This window comes from Somniosus microcephalus, chromosome 19 (genome assembly GCF_052327205.1).
Source record: "Somniosus microcephalus isolate GS21.2 chromosome 19, FLI_Smic_1.0, whole genome shotgun sequence".
NCBI classification, from domain to species: Eukaryota; Metazoa; Chordata; class Chondrichthyes; order Squaliformes; family Somniosidae; genus Somniosus; species Somniosus microcephalus.
Window position 1 is genome coordinate 18119926 of NC_141005.1, and position 21830 is coordinate 18141755.

Sequence of the window (21830 nt, forward strand, 5' to 3'; positions counted from 1 at the left end):
GGTGTTCAAAATTATGAGGGGTTTTGATAGGTAGGCAGGAGGGTCAGTAACCAAAGAACACAGATTTAAAATAATTGGCAAAAAATCCAGGCGGCGGGAGATGAGGAGATTTTTTCTACGCAGCAAGTTATGATGATCTGGAATGCATTGCCTGAACACGGGTGGTGGAAACAGATTCAATAGTAACTTTCAAAAGTGGCTGACTATATACTTAGAAAGGAAAAACTTGCAGGGCTCCGGGAAAGAGCAATGGAGTGGAGCTAATTGGATAGCTCTTTCAGAGAGCCGGCACAGCCACGATGGGCAAAAGGGCCTCCTTTTGTGCTGTATAATTCGATGATTCTAGGAATTTAAAATTCACAAATTATCGCTCAGTACCATTGGAGGGAAACCTGACGTTGCCTTCTAAGCTATTTATTTACAGAACAGTGTGATTTTCAGCACTTTTACTACAAACGTCACACCAATAAAGAATGTCAATTGTGACATTTAACACCTAACATCTAAAACAAACAATAGAGCCAAGTAAGTAAAAATGCAACAGGCAGACTTAGGCCCATCTTGTTCTATTACCTCCTGAAATTCATTTAGCTAAACTTAGTTAAAATATAACCAAATACTGGACCTTGTGAAGTTCCAGTGTTCTCTTGATCTCCTCTGTAACTTTGCAGAAACTCCAACAGTATAAACGGCCGTTTTTAGCCAGTGTCAGCTGTGGCTCAGTGGGCAGCACACTCGCCTCGGAGTCAGAAGGTTGTGGGTTCATGTCCCACTCCAGGGACTTGAGCACATAAAGTTTGGCTGACACTCGAGTGCAGTGCTGAGGGAGCGCTGCACTGTCGGAGGTGCCGTCTTTCGGATGAGACATTAAACCAAGGCCCCGACTCAGGTGGATGTAAAAGATCCCATGGCACTATTTTGAAGAGGAGCAGGGGAGTTATCCCCGGTGTCCTGGCCAATATTTATCTCTCAACCAACATAACAAAAACAGATTATCTGGTCATTATCACATTGCTGTTTGTGGGACCTTGCTGTGCGCAAATTGACTGCCGCGTTTCCTACATTACAATAGTGACTTTACTTCATTGACTATAAAGCGCTTTGAGACGTCCGGTGCTCGTGAAAGGTGCTATATAAATGCAAGTCTTTCTTTTTTTCTATTTAGACTATTTCTCCGGGGTTTCCGTTGATCTCCGATCGGAGAACCCCTGCGGAAATTCAAGGCGAGTGGTACCTCCGTCCATCTTAACCTCATAATAGCATGGGTATTATCAAAGTCGCAATTTCTTCCTTTAAGAAGGAGCTGGATAATTGGTTGAGAATGGTGGTTATTGGAATAGCCTTAACTGAAATGATTAAATACTGCAGGAGGTCAATATGCCAGGTATGAATAGTGGAGATGGGCGGATGTTGCATTATTCTGGAGCTTAGCTTGATTATCTTTGGGGTATTTATGCAGCACTTTTCCTCAAGAGATTAGATGGATGGGGTAGAGCCCAACACAGGAGATGTTGTACTTGATGTGTGGAAGGAGCAGGCTAGATGGATCAAATGGTCTTTTAATCATTCCACATTTAAGTAGCAACCTCTCAATCATGAAGCTTATTGAACCGTTCACAATTACTTGTCCATTTTGCAATCCATGACACCATCTAGGAGGATGCCTGACTGCTTCATGTGTCAGCTGATAGTTGGTTCCAGCATAGTATAGGAATACAATAGGTCACCAAGGCCTCAAGTAATAGTATTTAAAAACAGCAAGTCCTTTCAAAAAGAGGCAGCGTTAATACCACCAGGTTTACATACTAAGGAAAGTGCAATGAAACAACTGAATCTGGAGTCTGGTAGTACAAATTTCTTAAGAATGTAGATGAACGGGAATGGTTGGATTAGATACTAGACTTTCACTATGGGATCTGGATTTGAATCCATCTCAGACTGATAGGTTAAAGTCTCCTCTGGTTGCAAGTGCTACTTGAAACGTGTTTGAGCAGTGTCCAAGCAGTTTCTAGTGGGGAGGGATTTATTCCCAAACTGTCCCTAATTGAGCACCAATTAAAAATCTCAGTCAGAGAGGCCACAGGATGGCTTACTTGTGTGAGAAATGGAAAACTGCTACACTCCTGCATTCTTCCAAAGCTTTTTGGGGGGGGGGGGCCAAGAGACGGGACATTGTTTGAACAGAGTGCAAAGCTTTTTACTTCACATACAACATGCTATCCCTGATCTGGGAGTGCTTGATGCTGACACTAGAGGCTGGATTTTACCAGCCCTTGGGAGGCGGGACTGTGGGAAAATGGCAGAATTTGGGGGCGGGTGCCCAACCCGCCTCCGTGCCATCTTGCCAGGAGGCGGGTAGCCATCCCGCACCGGGTCCCGTCTCCTTGGAGGCGGGAAGGGATTACAGCCACTTAACTGCCTGTTAACAGGTAGTTAACATGCAGAAAATAGGATTATCACCATTTTGCCCACACAAGTGTGGGCTTCCCAAAGGCTCCGAACCCCGCCAGGGTCACCGAGGCGAGTAGTGGGTCTGCGGGGTCCAAAAGTGTGCTGTGGAGGTGAGTGATGGGTGCAAGTCTGGAGAGGTGAGTATCTGAGGTAAGTGCAAAGTGTTAGAAAAAGTGTACTTACCTTTGTTTCTTCCTGCAGGCTTCAGTCGATGGGTATGCGGAGAGTCTCGGACCTCCGCGGTAGAGATGACAGATGGCCGTTGCATTCTCCAATGCAGCAACCGTCTCATTTCTACAAAAGAGGTTTGATGAGGTCTTGAATTCAAGAACTCATCAAACTACAGAGAATGTCAGTGTTTGACAGCTTCACAGAGCTGTCAAATGACGACAATTCATCTGTCAAAATTTTTTTGAGGCCAATCAAGGGAAAATAGCGTGGGTTGGCCAGAAGTTGATGGAGGCGGGACTGAAACCCGACAAGTGGGAGTCCCGCCTCCAAAAGTTCCCCCATTGACAAAATCCAGCCCTAGGAGTCGAAGTGGAAAGCGTTTCAATTCCCAGCACAGATATCCCTCACTTTACTGAAATATTCACAAATATTTTTCGGCTCGATGGGCCGAAATGGCCTCTATCTGCACTGTGGGGATTCTGTGATTCACAAATTAAAAATAGTGAAGCCGAGATTGCAACTGCAGCACTTCAACAAGTTGCCTTGTAGCAGGTAAGATTATATTGAAGGTTACTGCGGAGAAGATGAAAGTGTTGTTGCAGTGGAGATTTTTGTTCAAAAGAAACTGTCCCAGGATTCGATTCTAGGTTTGTAGTGAGTTAGCCATCTTTCCCAGGGCAACAGTTTAGCACTTCGACTGGTTTTAGTGCCCTAGGATTGGGTGGGGGATGAAGGAGGAACCATTTCACTTTTGATAGCTATCTAATGGAAAATCCATATGTGGGTATTCAGCTGAGGAAAGAATTGGCCTCTGCTGTGATGGCTTCAATAGTGAAGTAGCCTGCCATCATTCACTGCTAAGGCTCACATCAGTGGCTATTTGGAAAAAGCATTAGAAAAAGGGTTTGAAGTGGACAGTGTTTCATTTTTCCAGCGATCCCTCATCTTAATTTATCATTACTTCTGACATTAGACTAAAAGTTACCTGGTTTATCTTTCTCTCCCTTCTTGAACAAAGGTGTTACATTGACCACCCTCCAGTCCCACGGCTCAGTGGAAATCTGGAACTCCCTCCCCTAAAAGGCTATGGATACAGGAAACTCTCGATTTGCCGGCACCTAAATAACCGGAAATCTCGGTTAACCGGCAAAATTCAGGTAAGTTTTACTTCATATTGTACTTGCCTTCCTCCATCTGTTGCTGTGCAAGGGTGTGGCTGCAGCTGTTGCTAAGCTACAGAGACGCTTGGAACTTGTGGCCATTGTTCTGAACCTGTTGCTAAGCAACAGGGTTTGTTGCTTTATACGGAGCTCTCATTTCTCCGTATCTTTTACTATAGCTTCCGGTTATCCGGAATTTTTGATGAATCGGCATCACGTCGGTGCCGGATAAAAAAAAGATTCCTGTACTGGATCAGCTGAAATTTTCATACCGAGATCTAGAGATCATTGTTATGCAAGGGTATCAAGGGATATGGAGCAAAGGCGGGAAAATGGAGTTGAGGTACAGATCAGCTGTGATCTAACTGAGTGACGGAGCAGGCTCGAGGGGCTGAATGGCCTACTCTTGTTTCCAACACCCTATGACAAAAATGCCCCAAAAAATTGCCAGTGGATCTGTACATAAGTAATAGTCAGCGCCCTGAGGACAGGAGAACAGTGCATGGTGTTGTGAGCATGGATGCACAATACAAAACTGTCTACAATGAAGCAGAAATGGTCTAGCACACACACGATGCAAGGATGGTGGGTGGGAATTGGAAAGGTCACAATGGTGCTGCAGAAGATGCTCTGAGATTGTGGTTAAGGCACTCTATTGAGTAGACTAAAACCACGTTTGCTTTGCATTTAACTCCTGCTACACTGGGCCTGGAATACTTGATGTGGACAGTGGGTATAAAGAAAGAAAGGTGTTCTATTCCACAGCACCTTGGTTAGCACAAATGTTTACGGAAAATGAATTGAAAATAAATTTTACAAAGATTTTCTGGGCATTTGGCAAAAATAGTCCATAAACTTTGTAAATAATGGGCTTTCACAATTAGTCTGTTAAGCAAATAATCGGGGGCTCAGCACAGTGGCTCACTGAATCACACAGATCAAAAGGTCCCAGACTTGGTTTGTTCTGAATAACGTGACCGTAGCCAGTGCATCAAAGAGGGCACTGCAATCAGATCATGACCCTAGCCGGAGCAGGAAATAACAGCCAGTGCTCCTGCTCGCTATTCTAAAGACCCATGCACTGACGTGTGACTTTGTAGGTACGTCAGGCGAAGTCAGAATCAGATGTAATTGTGATGATCCACATGGCCCTACCAACACTCAGGGCAGGATTTTCATTGGGCCGTGGAGGCGGGATTGGAGGCGTGTGGGGGGTTAAAATCTTGAAATCAGGAGGCACGAACCCATCCCGCCTCCATGCCAGTTTCAAAGGAGGCGGATACCCGACCTGTGCTGGGAGCCGCCTCCCCGAGGCGGGAAGGGATTAGTGCTAATTAACTGCCTGTTAACACGTCAAGTTAGCGAGGCGGGCCATCGGGCTGAAGGGTTCAAGATGTCCGGTGTTCAGGTGAGTGATGGGTGCATGAGTTCAGAGGTAAGTGTGTTTGGTCTGTGTAAAGTGTTTAAAGAAGTTTTACTTACCTTTACAGCCTTCCTTCCTTCAGGTCTCGGGAGCCCCTCATCTCACCGGCACAGAAAGCAGAATGGCCGCGAGCTGTCAAAAGTTGCAGCATTCAGCTTTCTGTTCTGGAGAGATCTCTAAATCAGCCTGAGAGGAAGGAATTAACTTGGAGTACAGATTGTCAGTGTTTGACAGCTTCAAACAGCTGTCAAACGCTGATATTTCATCTGTCAAAAGCTTTTGACAGATGAAATGTCAATCTGTGACGTCACCTGTTGCCGGGTGGCTCTTAATTGGCCAGCTGAACTCGCTGGGCGGGCTCAACAAGGTCAATCAAGTGAAAATCGCGTGGGTTGGCCACAACTCGATGGAGTCCAAAGATGTGCGGGTTAGGTTGATTGGCTATGATAAATTGACCCTTAGTGTTAGGGGGATTAAATACGTGGGGTTACGGCGATAGGGTGGGATATGTGTTGGTGTAGGGGTTACGGGGATCGGGTGGGATATGTGTCGGTGCAGGCTCGATGGGCCGAAATGGCCTCTATCTGCACTGTGGGGTTTCTGTGATTCTGTGAGGCGGGACTACAACCCCGAAAGTTGTAGTCCCGCCTCCTACATCAAAATCCAGCCCTCAGTGTCTGATTCACAAATGGAGAATGCATAAAGTATTTGAGGTCACCATGGGATTAAACCCCAGCAGAATTCACCGTCTTCAGGAGAGAAAGAAAAAATTACTTTGAAATAATTTTGTTATAAATACTCATAGACTAATGCCAGTTTCAGGTTTTATCCTGTCCTCCACTTTTCTGTTTTAACGGGTACAGATCAACAGATGGCAGCAGCCCTCCCTCCATCTCTTCCCCTCCTCATACCTTGGCAAAAAAGCCAGTTTTGATGGGCGAGCCTAAACAGTGAATGTCAGGAGGCTTTTTCACTGTGCAGGGCAACCCAACCAAAAACAATCCTATTCTCACCCAATACCCCACACACACACGGAATTTCCAGCAGGGGTCACAGGACAGTGATCAGGTACAGGATCCAACAGGCAGAAATAAGGGACAGGAACCCTGGCTGATTCTTCCCTGCTCTTCTCCAGGGCAGCAGTGGTCAACTATAGCCCCGATTGAGATCCACTAACACAACACAGGCAGGGAATTGAACCTGGGACCTTATGCTCTCTATGGTTTAGTCCAGCTTTCGGCAGTACTTTTAACCATGAATCCATCAAGGGTACTTTCATAAATCATTATTTAAAAGTCCAGCACATCAGAGCAGTAGATGTCAAGAATTAATTCATGCTTGAGAAAATGTTCAGATGACAATTACAATGTTTATATATTACATTCATCTAGCCTATTCTAGTCTGTTTCAGAACTGGTCAAAAAAGGTGGACTGTAATCCACCCTTTTTAATTGTACAAGTGTAGGTATTTAAAAGTCAAGCATATCCACAGGGGAAGTTTTCTCTGAAAGAATTTTCTGACTCATTTATACTGAAACCCTTCTGCTCCAAGTAGGGTGCCTCTGTTTCCAGAGAAGCGTTTGAAGTTCCCAACAGGATGATTTTCCCCCCCTTGCAATGATGTCCTCTGGTACCTCGCTGAACTGGGCCTTCTTCATGAGCGAGACAAGACAGTGATAGCTGGCTTACCCTTGGCAAAGCACCTGTGCGACCTGGCACTGATTTGCCAGGATCAGCTTCATTTACATAATGTATGTGGGTTCCCAGGGGTATTGCCAGCTCTGATTGGCAGCTTGCTGCTGGTGGCTTTAAATGTCTGCAGCAGCTTAAGAGGGCCAGGTAACAGCAATTCTAGTTGCTGCACTCAGGACTTCCAATAGCAAAAAGTCTGCAGAGCTCAAAGCCTCAAATTTTCAGAGGCTCCCACTGAAGTGTTGCTGGCACAAGTCCAGCTGAAGCGAAAGTCACTGTGTGAGACACAAGGGAGCTAGCAAAAGGAACTGGCCAAGCAAACTGGAAGGCCCATGACGCCCCACATAGCTACTCAGTGCCATGATCTTACCAAGTCAGGCAAGGAACACAGTCTGTCACACCATACAAGAATGTACCTCACTTACAACCACCTTTCCCTCACTTGTTGAAGGGCTTCAAGAGGTTACGAGTAACTGGCTGCAGTGTCTCTGGGCTAAGGAGGGGGAAATCAACCAGGGTTCCTGCTCCGGACTGTGACCTAGTCACACCGGGTGAGGAGCGTGTCACCTACGATTGAATAACCTGCTGTGACTTATCATCTAGGTTCACACATCAAGAATGGATACTTGGGAGAGGTACTAGAGAACTGCCAACACCTTCTGAACCCTAAGCCACCAGCAAGAGCGAGCACCATCACAAAAGGGGTGAAGAAAACGGGGAAAAAGCTAGGTTAAAAGATAAAAGGGAGTGTACTGTACTGCAGGGCTTTCATTGTAGCAGTGAAAATAAAACTCACTGCAAAAATGAGAGCACATGGCATTGGAGGCAACCTATTGGCTTGGATAGAGAATTGGTTAGGAGGTAGGAGACAGAGAGTAGGGATAATGGGTATGTACTCCAATTTCAGAATGTGACTAGTGGTGCCCCTAGGGATCTGCAGCTGTAGCTTTTCACTACATTTATCAATGACTTGGATGAAGGAATAGAGAGCCATATATCTAAGTTTGCTGAGGACACTAAGTGAAGTGGCACAGTAAATAGTGTATAAAATAAAAACAGAAAATGCTGGCAATACTCAGCAGGTCAGGCAGCATCTGTGGAGAGAGAAACAGAGTTAACGTTTCAGGTCGATGACCCTTTGTCGATGCTGCCTGACCTGTTGAGTATTTCCAGCACTTTGTTTTTATTTCAGATTTCCAGCATCCGCAGTATTTTGCATTATTAGTAAATAGTGTGTACGGGAGCAGAAAGTTGCGAAGGGACATTCATGAATTAGGGGAGTGGGCAAAACTGTAGCAGATGGAAGTTCAATGTGGGAAAGTGGGAGCTCATCTATTTTGGACCCAAGGAAACATAGAAACATAGAAGATAGGAGCAGGAGTAGGCCATTCAGCCCTTCGAGCCTGCTCCGCCATTCAACGAGATCATGGCTGATCATCCAAACCCTAGCCCCCGGTCCCCACACCGACAGCCATCCCACCCAAGCCCTATCCCCGTAACCCCACGTATTTAATCCCCCCTAACACTAAGGGCCAATTTTTATCATGGCCAATCAACCTAACCCGCACATCTTTGGACTGTGGGAGGAAACCGGAGCACCCGGAGGAAACCCACGCAGACACAGGGAGAATGTGCAAACTCCACACAGACAGTCACCCGAGGCCGGATTTGAACCCGGGTCCCTGGCGCTGTGAGGCAACAGTGCTAACCACTATGCCACCGTGCTGCGTTCGTGATCGATCAGAGTATTTTCTAAATGGCGAGAAGCTAGGTACTGTGGATGAGCTGAGAAATTTAGGGGGTCCAAGTACAGAAACCACTGAAAGCTAGTGGACAGGTACAAAAAAATAATTTAAAAGGCTAGTGGAATGTTGGCCTTTATCTCAAGGGCTGCAATACAAAGGGTAGAAGTTATGCTACTGTATAGAGCTCTAGTTAGACCCCATCTGAGATACTAAATTCAGTTCCGGGCACCACACCTCAAGAAGGATATATTGGCCTTGGAGGGGCTGCAGCGCAGATTCACCAGAATGATACCCGGGGCTAAAAGGGTTAAATTATGATCACCAGTTGCTTAGACTAGGCTTATATTCCCTGGAGTATAGAAGATTAAGGGGTGATCTAATTGAGGTGTTCAACATGATTTAATCATGGGGTAGATAGAAACCATTTCCTCTGGTGGGGGAGTCCAGAACAACCTTAAAATTAGAGCCAGGTTGTTCAGGGGTGATGTCAGGAAACACTTCTCCACACAAAGGGTGGTGGAAATCTGGAACTCTCTCTCCCAAAAAGCTGTTGAGGCTGGGGGTCAATTGAAAACTTCAAAACCGAGATTGATAGATTTTTGTTAGGCAAAGGGTATTAAGGGTTACGGAACCAAGTCGAGTAGGTGGAATTAAGATTCAGATCAGCCATGATCTAATTGGCCTACTCATAAGAACATAATAGGAGCAGGAGTCGGCCATTTGACCCGTCGAGCCTGCTCCGCCATTCACTAAGATCATGGCTGATCTTCTAACTCATCTCCACTTTCCTGCACTATCCCCATATCCCTTGATTCCCTTAATTTTCAAAAATCCTATTCCTATGTTCCCATGTAAAACACACAGGTTGCACTGTTGTATTAAAAAACATAAAGGCCTAGAAATTCACTGGCACCCCGTTTGGGGCGCCAGTCTCGCCAGGGCGCCGGAAGTACCGCCCCAGAAAGAGTCGCGAACGCCCGCCAGAAATTCAGTTTCAGCGCCCCAGACGGAAGCACAGTGCTACTCGAGGCGCCCCGCATCCCTCTTGGGGCGCTGCAACTGAAAATCGCAGCGCAATGTGCCGCAGCGTGTACTACAGGCCTTCCTCCCCTTCTTAAAGGGGAGGGGCCTGCTGCAGCGCGATCGGCGATTGCGAGTGCCAGCAAAAGAGCCCGGCACCGAGGAGAAGTGCCGCACTCTTGGGACACAGCCGGCACAACGCCGGGGGGGGGGGGGCGCTCAGGAGGCCGGGGACGGCGGCGCGAAGAGGTGCTGGCAGGTGGCCAGCAAACAAAATGGCCGCCCCACACCTCTACCGCCACAGGTAGGCCCCCCTGAACCGGTCGCAAATGGCGACTGGCGTTATAGCAGGGGGTGCTACCAAATTTCGCAGTCGGGGCGCTGCGCACACCGATGACGTCATCGGTGGCGGCGCAGCGCTAACGGCTAGCGCCGCCATTAGCGTCCCGCTAAATTTAGCGGGAGGCGTGGTCAGTGGCGCAAAACCCACTAAGTGCCCTCTTTGGGCACTAACGGGTGGCGCAGCCCACTGAATTTCTAGGCCAAAGGGTTTAGGCATATGCATGGTTGTGGGTGGCCTGAAGAGTGTACTGGAAACAGTGAAGTAATCTGTAGTAGACACAATTCTATCTGTGCTGCCAACACTGAGCTTTTAAAGTATGCAAATTAATCAAAAATAATCTAATGCTTGAAAGTATTTTGCACATTACAACTGAACAGCTATTCACCAGCATGGATAATATGTCTCTCATCGGTCAAACCTCATGCCCCTTTGACAGATCACCAGGCCCGTTTATGGTTTCTGTGGGAACCAATACTCTGAATCTGGCCTCATGACCTACTGGAGTGGCAAGTTGCTGAACTAGTGCCAATAAATGATGGCCAATGTGTTGTCTACTGTAGAAAGGCTAAGCTAATTTGGACTATTAAAGAGACACGCACAAGAGAGAAAAATGAGACAGAGAAGAAGAAAAGAGAAGAGGGGGAAGAAGGAAGAAAGAAAGAGGAGAGAAACAAAGAGAAAGAGAGAGAGATGGATAGAAACAGAGCATGGGGCCAGAGAGATACAAAGAGTATGACAGGAAAGGTGGGGGAAGACACAGACACAAAGAAGCCAAGGAGAGATAGACAAACAGAAGGCAAAAGTAAGGTAGAGAGAGAGAAACTATTTCTGCTGGTTGGGGAATCTAGGACTTGGGGGCACAGCCTAAAAATTAGAGCCAGGTATTTCAGGAGTGAAGTTAGGAAACACTTCGACACACAAAGGGTGGCAGAAGTTTGGAACTCTCTTCCGCAAAAGGCAGTTGCTGCCGGGTCAATTGTTACTTTTAAATCTGAGATTGATAGATTTCTGTTAACCAAAGGTATGAAGGGATATGGGGCAAATGCGGGTATATGGAGTTAGGTCACAGATCAGCCATGATCTCATTGAATGGCGGAACAGGCTCGAGGAGCTAAATGGCTTACGCCTATTCCTCAGGGAGAAAAAAAACAGAGGAAAACAGAGCACGAGAGAGGCAAACACACAAAGAGGGAAGGGCGGAGAGATTGTGGTGGGTGGAACGAGTGAAAAAAATATACTCACGTGCAAAGAGAGCAAAAGGAGAGACAGTGAGATAAAGAGGGACAAAAAAGGCAAGGCGGACAGAGTACGAGAGACAGAGGGCGAGGGATAGAGACAGGCAGACAGATAGGCACAGATAGGGCAGGGCAGGGCGACACACACACACTGTGAAAAAGAGAGATAAAGAGGCACAAATAGCCTGAGACAGGCAGACAAGTGGGCAAATGGTACAGGGGAGAGAAAATGTGCACAAGAGTCAGAATATGCAGAGTGACAGCGTGTGCAAAGGAGAGAGATGGAGCATATAGGAGCGAGAACATATGTGGAGGGCAGAGACAATCCATTAAGAGACACTAAGCAGACGTGCAGCAGCACCTACTTCCGCCTTATGGATCAGAAAAGAAAAAAAAAAAATCAAGGACTAATTACTAGAAAGAATTGTAACCAAGTAGTATTAGTATTTATAGACAATTGAGATGATCTTTTTTTCCCCCATTTAGACACGACAAACACATATCATTCTTTAACCTATCATAGTAAAAGATAAAACTTAACATGAAATCCTTATATATTTCGACCTGGAATATCCAAGGTCTACGCTCTTCGGTGCTCGACGTGAAGAGTAGGACCCCAGAGTTCATAGATGAAACTAAAGATCTGGATATTATCATTTTACAGGAAACCTGGTATTGAGGAAAAGGACACACTGGCCATTCCCAAGGGTACACAGAGCTGGTGGTCCCCTCCAATAAATTGCCAGGAGTAACCCAAGGCAGAGACTCTGGAGGCATACTGATTTGGTTTAAAACAGAGCTTAAGAATGGCATCAAATTTATAAAAAAGGGCGAAAACCACATGTGGCTCAAAATTGAGAGGGGGATTATCTCTAACACCCAAGATGTTTTCATTTGCGCACTCTATATCCCCCCAATGGAATCCCCGTACTTTAAAGAAGACACCTTCTCCAACATTGAGAGGGAGATTATCCAATTCCAGGCCCAGGGGAACGTGTTGATCTGTGGTGACCTCAATTCAAGAACTGGCGAAGAACCAGACTTCACCAATAATCAGGGAAACAATTACATATTCGGGAATAACCACTTCGATATCCCTTCCCTTCCATACAGGCATAACTGCGACAAGCAGACAAATACCAACGGAAAACAGCTCCTGCAGCTCTGTCGAAGCCTGGGTCTGTACATTGTCAATGGTAGGTTCATGGGAGACCTCCTAGGAAGATCGACCTATTGCTCACCTCTTGGCTGTAGCACCGTAGACTATATGATTATGGATTTGGACCCATCCTCTTTCAGAGCATTCACAGTCAAACCACAAACAACACTGTCAGACCACAGTCAAATTACTATGTATCTTAAAAAGACAGAAACAACCAACACAGAAACACAACCCAGTAAGCTGTACAACACCAAAAAATCGTACAGATGGGCCAAAAACAGCACGGAAAAATACCAGGATGCAATTAGCAATGAATCAACTCAAGCTCTATTGGACACCTTTCTGGATAACATATACACTCACAATAAAGAAGGCGTAAACCGGGCAGTGAATAACCTAAACAATATTTTTGATAATTTGGCAACAAGGTCAAACTTGAAAGCTCGCAAGAACAGACCCAAAACAAAAAACTATGAAAAATGGTTTGACCCAGATTGCCATAACATGAGGAAAAAACTTAGAAAAATATCAAACCAAAAACACAGACAGCCGAAAAACGAGGAATTACGCCTTACTTATTGTCAGACACTAACACAATACAGAAACACACTCAGAACCAAAAAAGAGCAGTATATTAAGAATACACTCAGCTCCATTGAGGAATCCATTGATTCCAATTGTTTCTGGGACAACTGGAATACCTTACACAAAAAACAACACGACGAATTGGCCATTCAAAATGGAGACACATTGGAAAACCACTTTGAAAAATTATACCAGAAAAACACACTAAGGCCAGAGCAACACCAAATATGCAAAAAACTGGAAAAGCTCGAAATGGCCATAAAAGATAACCAAAACCCGCTAGACTCCATAATAACAGAAAAAGAACTAGTTGAAAAACTCAAGGACCTGCGACTAGGAAAAGCTTGCGGTGCAGACAGCATACTAAGCGAGATGATTAAACACACAGACGATAAAATGAAACTGGCTGTCCTAAAACTCTTCAACTTGGTTCTGAGTGTCGGTTACTTCCCTGATATCTGGAACAAAGGACTCATAACGCCCATATACAAAAGTGGGGACAAAGTCGACCCAAATAACTATCGAGGCATCTGTGTAAACAGTAACCTGGGGAAGGTATTCTGTAGTATCATAAACAAAAGACTTATAAACTTCCTTGAGGAGCACAATGTCTTGAGTAAAAGCCAAATTGGATTCCTGCCAAACTATAGAACATCAGATCATATCTTCACCCTACAGACCCTAATTGACAAACACGTTCATCAAAACAAAAGCAAAATCTACGCATGCTTTATAGATTTCCAGAAGGCTTTCGATTCCATCTGGCACGACGGTTTATTCCTGAAACTTATCGAAAGCGGGGTAGGGGGAAAAACATATGATGTAATTAAATCAATGTATACAAACAACAAATGTGCAGTTAAAATTGGAGACAAACAAACAAAATACTTTCCACAGGGGCGGGGGGTGACGCAGGGCTCGCCCATCTCACCGACACTCTTTAATATTTACATAAATGAATTGGCAAAACTACTTGAACTTTCTACAGCACCCGGCCTCACCCTATATGAATCCAAGGTTAAATTCCTCCTCTATGCAGATGACCTGGTTCTGCTGTCACCAACTAAAGAGGGTCTACAGCAGAACCTGGATCTGCTGGAGTCGTTCTGCCAGACCTGGGCCCTGACAATAAATCCCCAAAAAACCAAAGTCCTTGTGTTCCAGCAAAGATCCAGACATCAGGGACCCAAAATAAATTTCACACTAGGAACAACCAAAATTGAACAAACCACTAACTACACATACTTGGGCTTAAAAATCAGTTCTACGGGAAATTTTCATCTGGCTGTGAATGAACTGAAAGAGAAAGCAAAAAGGGCTTTCTATGCCATTAAAAAATCAATCCAAATAGAAATCCCAATTAGCATTTGGCTCAAAATTTTCAAATCAGTAATTGAACCAATTGCACTCTATGGCAGTGAGGTGTGGGGACCGCTAACACAACAAGAATTTGCAAAATGGGACAAACATCCAATTGAGATCCTACATGCAGAATTCTGTAAAAGTATCCTCCGGACTCAAAGGAAAACCGTAAACAATGCATGCAGGGCAGAACTAGGCCAATATCCATTAATAATCACTATCCAAAAAAGAGCCACCAAATTTTGGAAACACCTAGAAATGAGCAACCCCCAATGCTATCATTACGAAGCCCTGAAATGCCAAGAGAGGACCATAAAGAAGAATACCCTCAGTCAACTAGTCCTGGGACTCAGTGAAGTAACTACTAACACTACTAACAATAACCAGCCCCAGGACAGTGACAGCGTAACACAAAGAATTCGACCCAACACAATCGTCGCTAAGCAAAAGGAAAAATATCTGTCATATTGGGCAGAAACAACAAAAACCCAAAGCAAACTCAATTGCTACTTGGCCCTAAACAAACAATACAACATGGCTGATTACCTGACCAGGGTAAAGGATAGCAAAATGAGAAAAACCTTGACAATGTACAGACTTAGTGAACATAGCCTGGTGATCGAAAAAGGTAGACACAGGCAGACCCGGCTACCAAGAGAGGACAGGATATGCTCTCACTGCAGTCAGGGAGTGGTGGAGACAGAGATGCACTTCCTCACAGCGTGTAGAAAATATCAGGGCATAAGGGAGAATTTCTACCCAAAATTCACAAAAATATGCCCGGAATTCAGAAATTTGAATGACGACCAAAAACTCCCATACCTACTAGGGGAAGAGAGAAATTGTGTAACCTTAGCGGCACACTATGTTACAGCTTGCCATAAACAGAGGGACAACCACTAAATATAAGAAAATAGTATATAAAAATTATATGACTGTATATTTATACACTCAGGGATATATCTGTTTGTACACTGTATGGATAGATCTGTATTTTTGTGTACAACCATGAATGTTTTTCGATGCTTTGGCAACATAAGATGTACCTTGTCATGCCAATAAAGCGATTTGAATTGAATTGAATTGAATTGAGAGAGAGAGGAAAAAAAGAGATTGAGGGGGAGAGTGAGGCACAGAAAGCTTTGGGAAAGGAGAGACACACACAGAGGGTGGAATAGAGAGAAAGACAAAGGGGTCAGAGAGCGATAGATATACAAAATAGAGTGAAGAGAAAGACACACAAAGGATGGGGGTGGGGACAGAGAGGGACACACACACACACACAGGATGGGGACAGTGAGGGACACACACACACACACACAGGATGGGGACAGTGAGGGACACACACACACACACAGGATGGGGGTGGGGACAGAGAGGGACACACACACACACAGGATGGGGATGGGGACAGTGAGGGACACACACACACACACACACACACACACACACACACACACACACACACACACACACACACGTCTCCCGGCACACACACACACACACACACACACACACACACACACACGTCTCCCGGGAAACCCGACAGTGTTTTGGCAGGGCGAGTGTATCGGTATCCTGGGGGAGTCAATGGGAGACACATCCCAGGCAGCTCTCCGAGTCGGAGGCAGGAAATGGAGCGCTGCTGCGGTTCTTTATGCGAGCAGCATTTTCACTTGGACCGGCTGCAGTGCTCTCCTCCCTCTTGCCTCATTGCAACATTGGTAGGATTGCTGCCGAAAAACTTGAACACTGAAAAACAAGTGACATTTTTTTTTAGGCAATGTATTTTCCCCTTACAATTAAGTGCTTACTTGTGCGACAGGAACTACCTTTTGGTACTTCACCCTGGTGACCATTCTTCACGTTTGAGCCTTGGCGGCGAGTTTTTGCAGGCTTTTCAACCATGGGTGGCACCACCGCCAAACCCAACCCTGTCCTCATCTGACATCCACACATGCCCTTTCCAGTAAATTTTGGCTGACTTTTCTCCACTCTCAACCTAACAGGGGGACGTCCTGGTCTGTATGATTCAGTAGTGCACTGTACAGTGCATTGACTCAGCGAGCCATTAGGCAGCATTCAAAACACCTACAGAATTAATATCAAAATACTGATGGCATTAATGTCATCCTGGTGTCACCATAATAAATCTCTCAAAATCTGCTCCCAAGCCTTTATGGTGACATTTGAACCACTTAGTGAGATACTTGTAATCATTACATCACAACCATTAATCCCCTCAGTGTGGGTGTGACCGTATATATTGACGGCATGGAAAATCCTGATGGACATCCTCCAAAAGAAGAACTTCCATTACGTACAGGTACTTGACGAATGCCTTCAACATAGGCGCTTCACTAAACCTTAACCAAGTTACCATTCTCGTATTACAACAGAAAATGCTGGAAAAACTCAGCAGGTCAGGCAACATCCGTGGAGAGAAATTTGAGTTGACGTTTCGGGTCGAAACCCTTCTTCTACCATTCCAGCAGCTCAGAGGGGTGTTAAAAGTACTCCATCGCTTTATTCAAAGAAAGACTTGCATTTATATAGCACCTTGCACGACCTCAGGATGTCCCAAAGCACTTTACAGCCCATGAGTACTTTTGAAGTGTAGTCACTGTTGTAATGTAGGAAATGCGGCCAATTTGTGCATAGCAAGCTCCCACAAACAACAATGTGATAATGACTGGATAATCTGTTTTAGTGGTTAGTTTAGAGATAAATATTGGCCATGACACTGGGGAAAACTCCCCAGCTCTTCTTCGAAATAGTGTCGCGGGATCGATTACGTCCACCCGAGAGGGCCAATGGGGCCTGGGTTTAACGTTTCATCCAAAAGACGGTACCTCAGACAGTGCAGCACTCCCTCCGTACTGCCCTGAAGTGTCAGCCTAGATTTGCTCAAGTCTCTGGAGTGGATTTGAACCCACAACCTTCTGACTCAGAGGAGACAGAATGCTACACCACTGAGCCACGGCTGACACAGGAGAATATAAGGAAGTTCTCAGCCAACATTCCCCACTCAACTAATGCCACCCAAAAAAGATCAACTGGTCATTTATGTCATTGGAACATTGCTCATGCAAAATAGGCACAATCTTCACCAACAAAACAACAGTTATGAAGAAGTGCTCAGGGGTGCTTTGACGTGATAAGGCATTATAAACATGCAAGATTTTTTTATTATAACTTTGATAAATGTGAGGTTATCCACTTTGGTGGCAAAAACAGGAAGGCAGATTATTATCTGAACGGCAATAGATTGGGAGAAGGGGAAGTGCAACGAGACCTGGGTGTCCTTGTGCACCAGTCGCTGAAGGTAAGCATGCAGGTGCAGCAGGCGGTCAAGAAGGCAAATGGTATGTTGGCCTTCGTAGCGAGAGGGTTTGAGTACAGGAACAAGGATGTCTTGCTGCAGTTGTACAGGGCCTTGGTGAGACCACACCTTGAGTATTGTGTGCAGTTTTGGTCACCTTATCTGAGGAAGGATGTTCTTGCCATGGAGGGAGTGCAGCGAAGATTCGCCAGACTGATACCTGGGATGGCAGGAATGACATATGAAGAGAGATTGGGTCGATTGGGCTTATACTCGCTGGAGTTTAAAAAGAATGAGAGGAGATCTCATTGAAACTTATAAAATTCTAACAGGACTAGACAGACTAGATGCAGGAAGGATGTTCCCGATGGTGGGGGAGTCCAGAACCAGGGGTCACAGTCTAAGGATAAGGGGTAAGCCAATTAAGACAGAGATGAGGAGGAATTTCTTCACCCAGAGAGTGGTGAACCTGTGGAATTCTCTACCACAGAAAGCAGTTGAGGCCAATTCATTAAGTATATTCAAGAAGGAGTTAGATATATTTCTTAAGGCTAAAGGGATCAAGGGATATGGGGAGAAGGCAGGGACAGGGTACTGAATTTGGATGATCAGCCATGATCTCATTGAATGGCAAAGCAGGCTCGAGGGGCTGAATGGCCTACTCCTGCTCCTATCTTCTATGTTTCTATGATTTCCCCCAAATGAGTTCCGAATCTCTGCCATGTCGCTATGGGGAAACAACAAGTGGAGGTCAGGTACCTTGCTGACGATAAGGAGGGAATTTTGGAATGATAGTCAAAGCCAGGTAACTATCATGTCCTCTTAGCAGTCGATTCAGTGCAGCACAGCTGGAGGCCTCACAGATGATCACTTGGCTGTAGGTGGCCCATAAAAACCATAAGCAAAAATAACTGTTTGGTAAACTTCGCTATTGACACTTTGGTTACTAACTGATAATCTCACTCAGGCAGGCCGCGTGATTGGAAAATGGAAAAATAGCACGTTGATGCAGTAGGGAGTGCTCTTGATAGAGGTACAGTAATTACACAGAAATACACAGACCTTACAACACAGAAACAGGCCAGTTAGCCCAACCAGTCCGTCTGGGCCGTTACCCTCCATGCGAGCAAATAGTCATAATCACATTTACCCTGCCCGTTTCCATAACCCTTTGACGCCGTTTTCTTCATTCTGGGACAGAGTAGGTAGGAACAGACTACTTCTAGTGGTTGAGGGACATAGATATAAGATTAAACGCAAGACATGTAGGACAGAGAGCAGGAGAAACTTTTTTTTTTTTTACGCACAGAGTGTTGTGAGGCTGTGGAATGAACTACCGGAGCTCGTGACAGAAGCATTTAAGAATAGGTTAGCTAGGCTGTTGAAGAAAATGGGTATAAAGGGATATGGGAACTGGGCAGGCGCATGGGATTAGGACCACTGCTCATACGGAAGGTAAACACCTACACGGGCTGCTTGGGCCGAACAGTCTGTTTCCGAGTTGTAATTTCTATATGTAATTGAGGTGGAGGTTGGGGGGTATAGTTAGGAGGAATAGAGACAGCTTTACTCTGCATCTAACTGTGTTATACCCGACCTAGAAGTGACTTAATACCTGAAATGTCAAAATCCCAGCACCCCTCACCTGGATGGGCACAAAAAAATTGTTTAAAAAAAAATTAGGGGCAATCTAATGTTGGGGTCCAGGTGATTGCAATAAATTACTCAAATAAATGCTGGCTAGTGCGACATATCATCTGAGCCGAAGACTGGATCATAGTCATGACATCCCATACGATATCCACAAATGCCTGTTTAACAGCAAAAAAGCAACATTGAAAGACACTGTAAGACACACCAAGCAGATCCTTCATGCCACACACAGAACACCTTATTATGGCCAGTGAAAAGTTAAGAAATACTCACACACCTAAATGGCAGCGGATCCGAACATTTGTGGGGCCATAGTGTTCAGTAATGAGTGTTTCTGGGCTCAGTACGGAGAAACAGGCGTTCCCAAAGACATTGTTACTGATGAAAGTGCGAAGACTGCCGAGCAACCGGTACGTCCGAGGGCACCTTCTGCAATTGCTGGCAACGCAGGAACCCTGGTTAACCAGATAGTAGGTGAACCAGTCGCCTCTTGGGGTGCTGTTAACCTTCCAGCCCTGCGGAAGGCTGCAGTTTGAGAACGCCTTGAAGATCACTTCGAACTCGGCCAGGATGGCCTGGTAGTTCCGCTCCAGCAGCTCGACGTCGTGCTTCTGGGCGTCCCGTGAAAAATAAGGAGTTGTCGGCAAGTCGGGCAGGAAGAAAACTTCGGGCTTCTGAATGGACGGCCTGCTGTTCAAATAGCGGCTCTGCTCCCGGATCCCTTTGTGGATCCGCCCCATTCCCGACCACGAGTAGTGCTTGGCATACTCCTGCAGGTTGTGGTAAAGTTTCTGATTGCGTCCCTCGTTATGGGTGCACCTCACGCAGTCGGCAGACTGGCAGCACGTGTAACCATTCTGCAAGCCATTTAGGTCGGCGCTCTGCATCATGGCATTCACTGGCACGTAGCTGCGGGGCTGCTCGCTGCCTATGTGGTAACAGTACCACACAAAAAGCGCCAAGACGCAGGCAAAGGTGGTCACTGCGGTGACGTCGCACTCTCGCACCGCCTGTAGGCTCGCCAGGACCAAGCCTTTCATTCGGTCTAGCGTCAGGTCCCAGTCTGTGAGCCACTCAATGAACATGTTCCCAAGGCTCCGGTTAGAACGGTGTAGCAAGGCAACGCTGTCAGTCCTCGACTTTTGCACAGGCACCCACACCATGCAGGGTTAGTAATTCTTTAAGTGGGAAAGAGCAGCTGTGGTCTAATCGACAGGCAAGGATAGCATTTTGGCTCGCAAGCACTGTGTCAGCAGCCAGGAAACATTTAGTCTGTCTGCACGTCTCACAGAACATACACATTACCACGGTCTTCCTGCTGCATAGGAGGGAAAGCAGCAAGCCTCGATTTAGATTGTTGTTTTATAGAGCACTGGTTATAAATCAGCATCGCTAAAAGCCCCAGGTTCCTGCAAACAAGAGCACAGAGACACACACACACACACAATTAGTTCTGTAATAAACTGGATTCAAAGAATATTAGATACAAGTTTCGACGTTTAAACATTAAGTCAACCTTCTGACAGTGCACTCCTGTTAAAGGCAAGACGGATTTTTAAGAAATGGAGAGTTGTGCAATTGAACATTCCAGCAAAATAAAAATCTCTTTGTGAAACAGCATTTTATAACAATTTAACACGCCACAAAACCTTGAAGATATAGTACTGGGGAAGGATGCAGGGCTGGCTAAACTAGGAGGCAGGTGGACAATTACCAGATACATTTGCTGTTGTGAGAATCCAGCTAAAAACTGTCAACTTAAATTATCTCCATTATACACAAGAGGACAATTTGAAAGACTATTAGTGTAAGGGTGAGTACCATGAATCATAAGTAGCTCCAAGCACTAGACTCAGTTTAAAAAAAGATGAAAAGTTACTGGTTTCAGATATATTCCTGTATAACTCCTATTCCAACAGCTAAACATTAATATACGGGACTGCAAAACACAACACCAGTGAGATAAGTATCAGGAAAGATTTAGCAGGCTGGGGCTCTTTCCCTGGAAAAAGAGGAGACAAAGTGGACATCCGATAGGGGTCTTTAAAATTCTGAAGGGGTTTGATAGTTAGAAACGGTTTCCAATTGTGGGTGAGCCAAGAACAAGGGGGCATAAATACAAGATAGCCACTAACAGATCAAAGAAAGATTTTAGGAGGAACTTCTTTACACAGAGAGTGGCGAGAATGAAGAACTCGCTGCCACATGGAGCAGCTGAAGCAGAGAGCACTGATGCATTCAAGGGGAGGCTTGATGAATCCGTGAGGGAGAAGCGAAGTGAGAGTAACGGGGGCAGTGTGGGGAGCGGTCATTGGAGTGGGAGGAGGCTCATGTGGAGTGTCAACACTGGCATGGCCGGTTTCCGTACTGCAGATTTTATGTAATAAAGGAAGCACACCCCAAAGGGGAGTGGAGAAATTGGGAGAAGATGCCCTTAGTTTTCCACACCCTGATGTGTCCTGTGTTGTTTAAATTCTGAAATGAAGGTAACATTGCACCATGTAAG

At 45.5% G+C, this 21830-nt stretch overlaps 1 protein-coding gene across 1 annotated transcript in view; it reads right to left on the reverse strand.

Annotated features, from left to right (window-relative positions):
- asphd2 (aspartate beta-hydroxylase domain containing 2) overlaps positions 1-20730 on the reverse strand; it is a 40526-nt gene extending 19796 nt beyond the window's left edge. Inside the window, exon 1 of the mRNA XM_086012032.1 lies at positions 19602-20730. Coding sequence (XP_085868158.1) covers positions 19602-20487 — 886 coding nt within the window. The 5' untranslated portion in view covers positions 20488-20730. The remainder of the gene's footprint in view (positions 1-19601) is intronic.
- Between the last annotated feature and the right edge of the window lie 1100 nt (positions 20731-21830).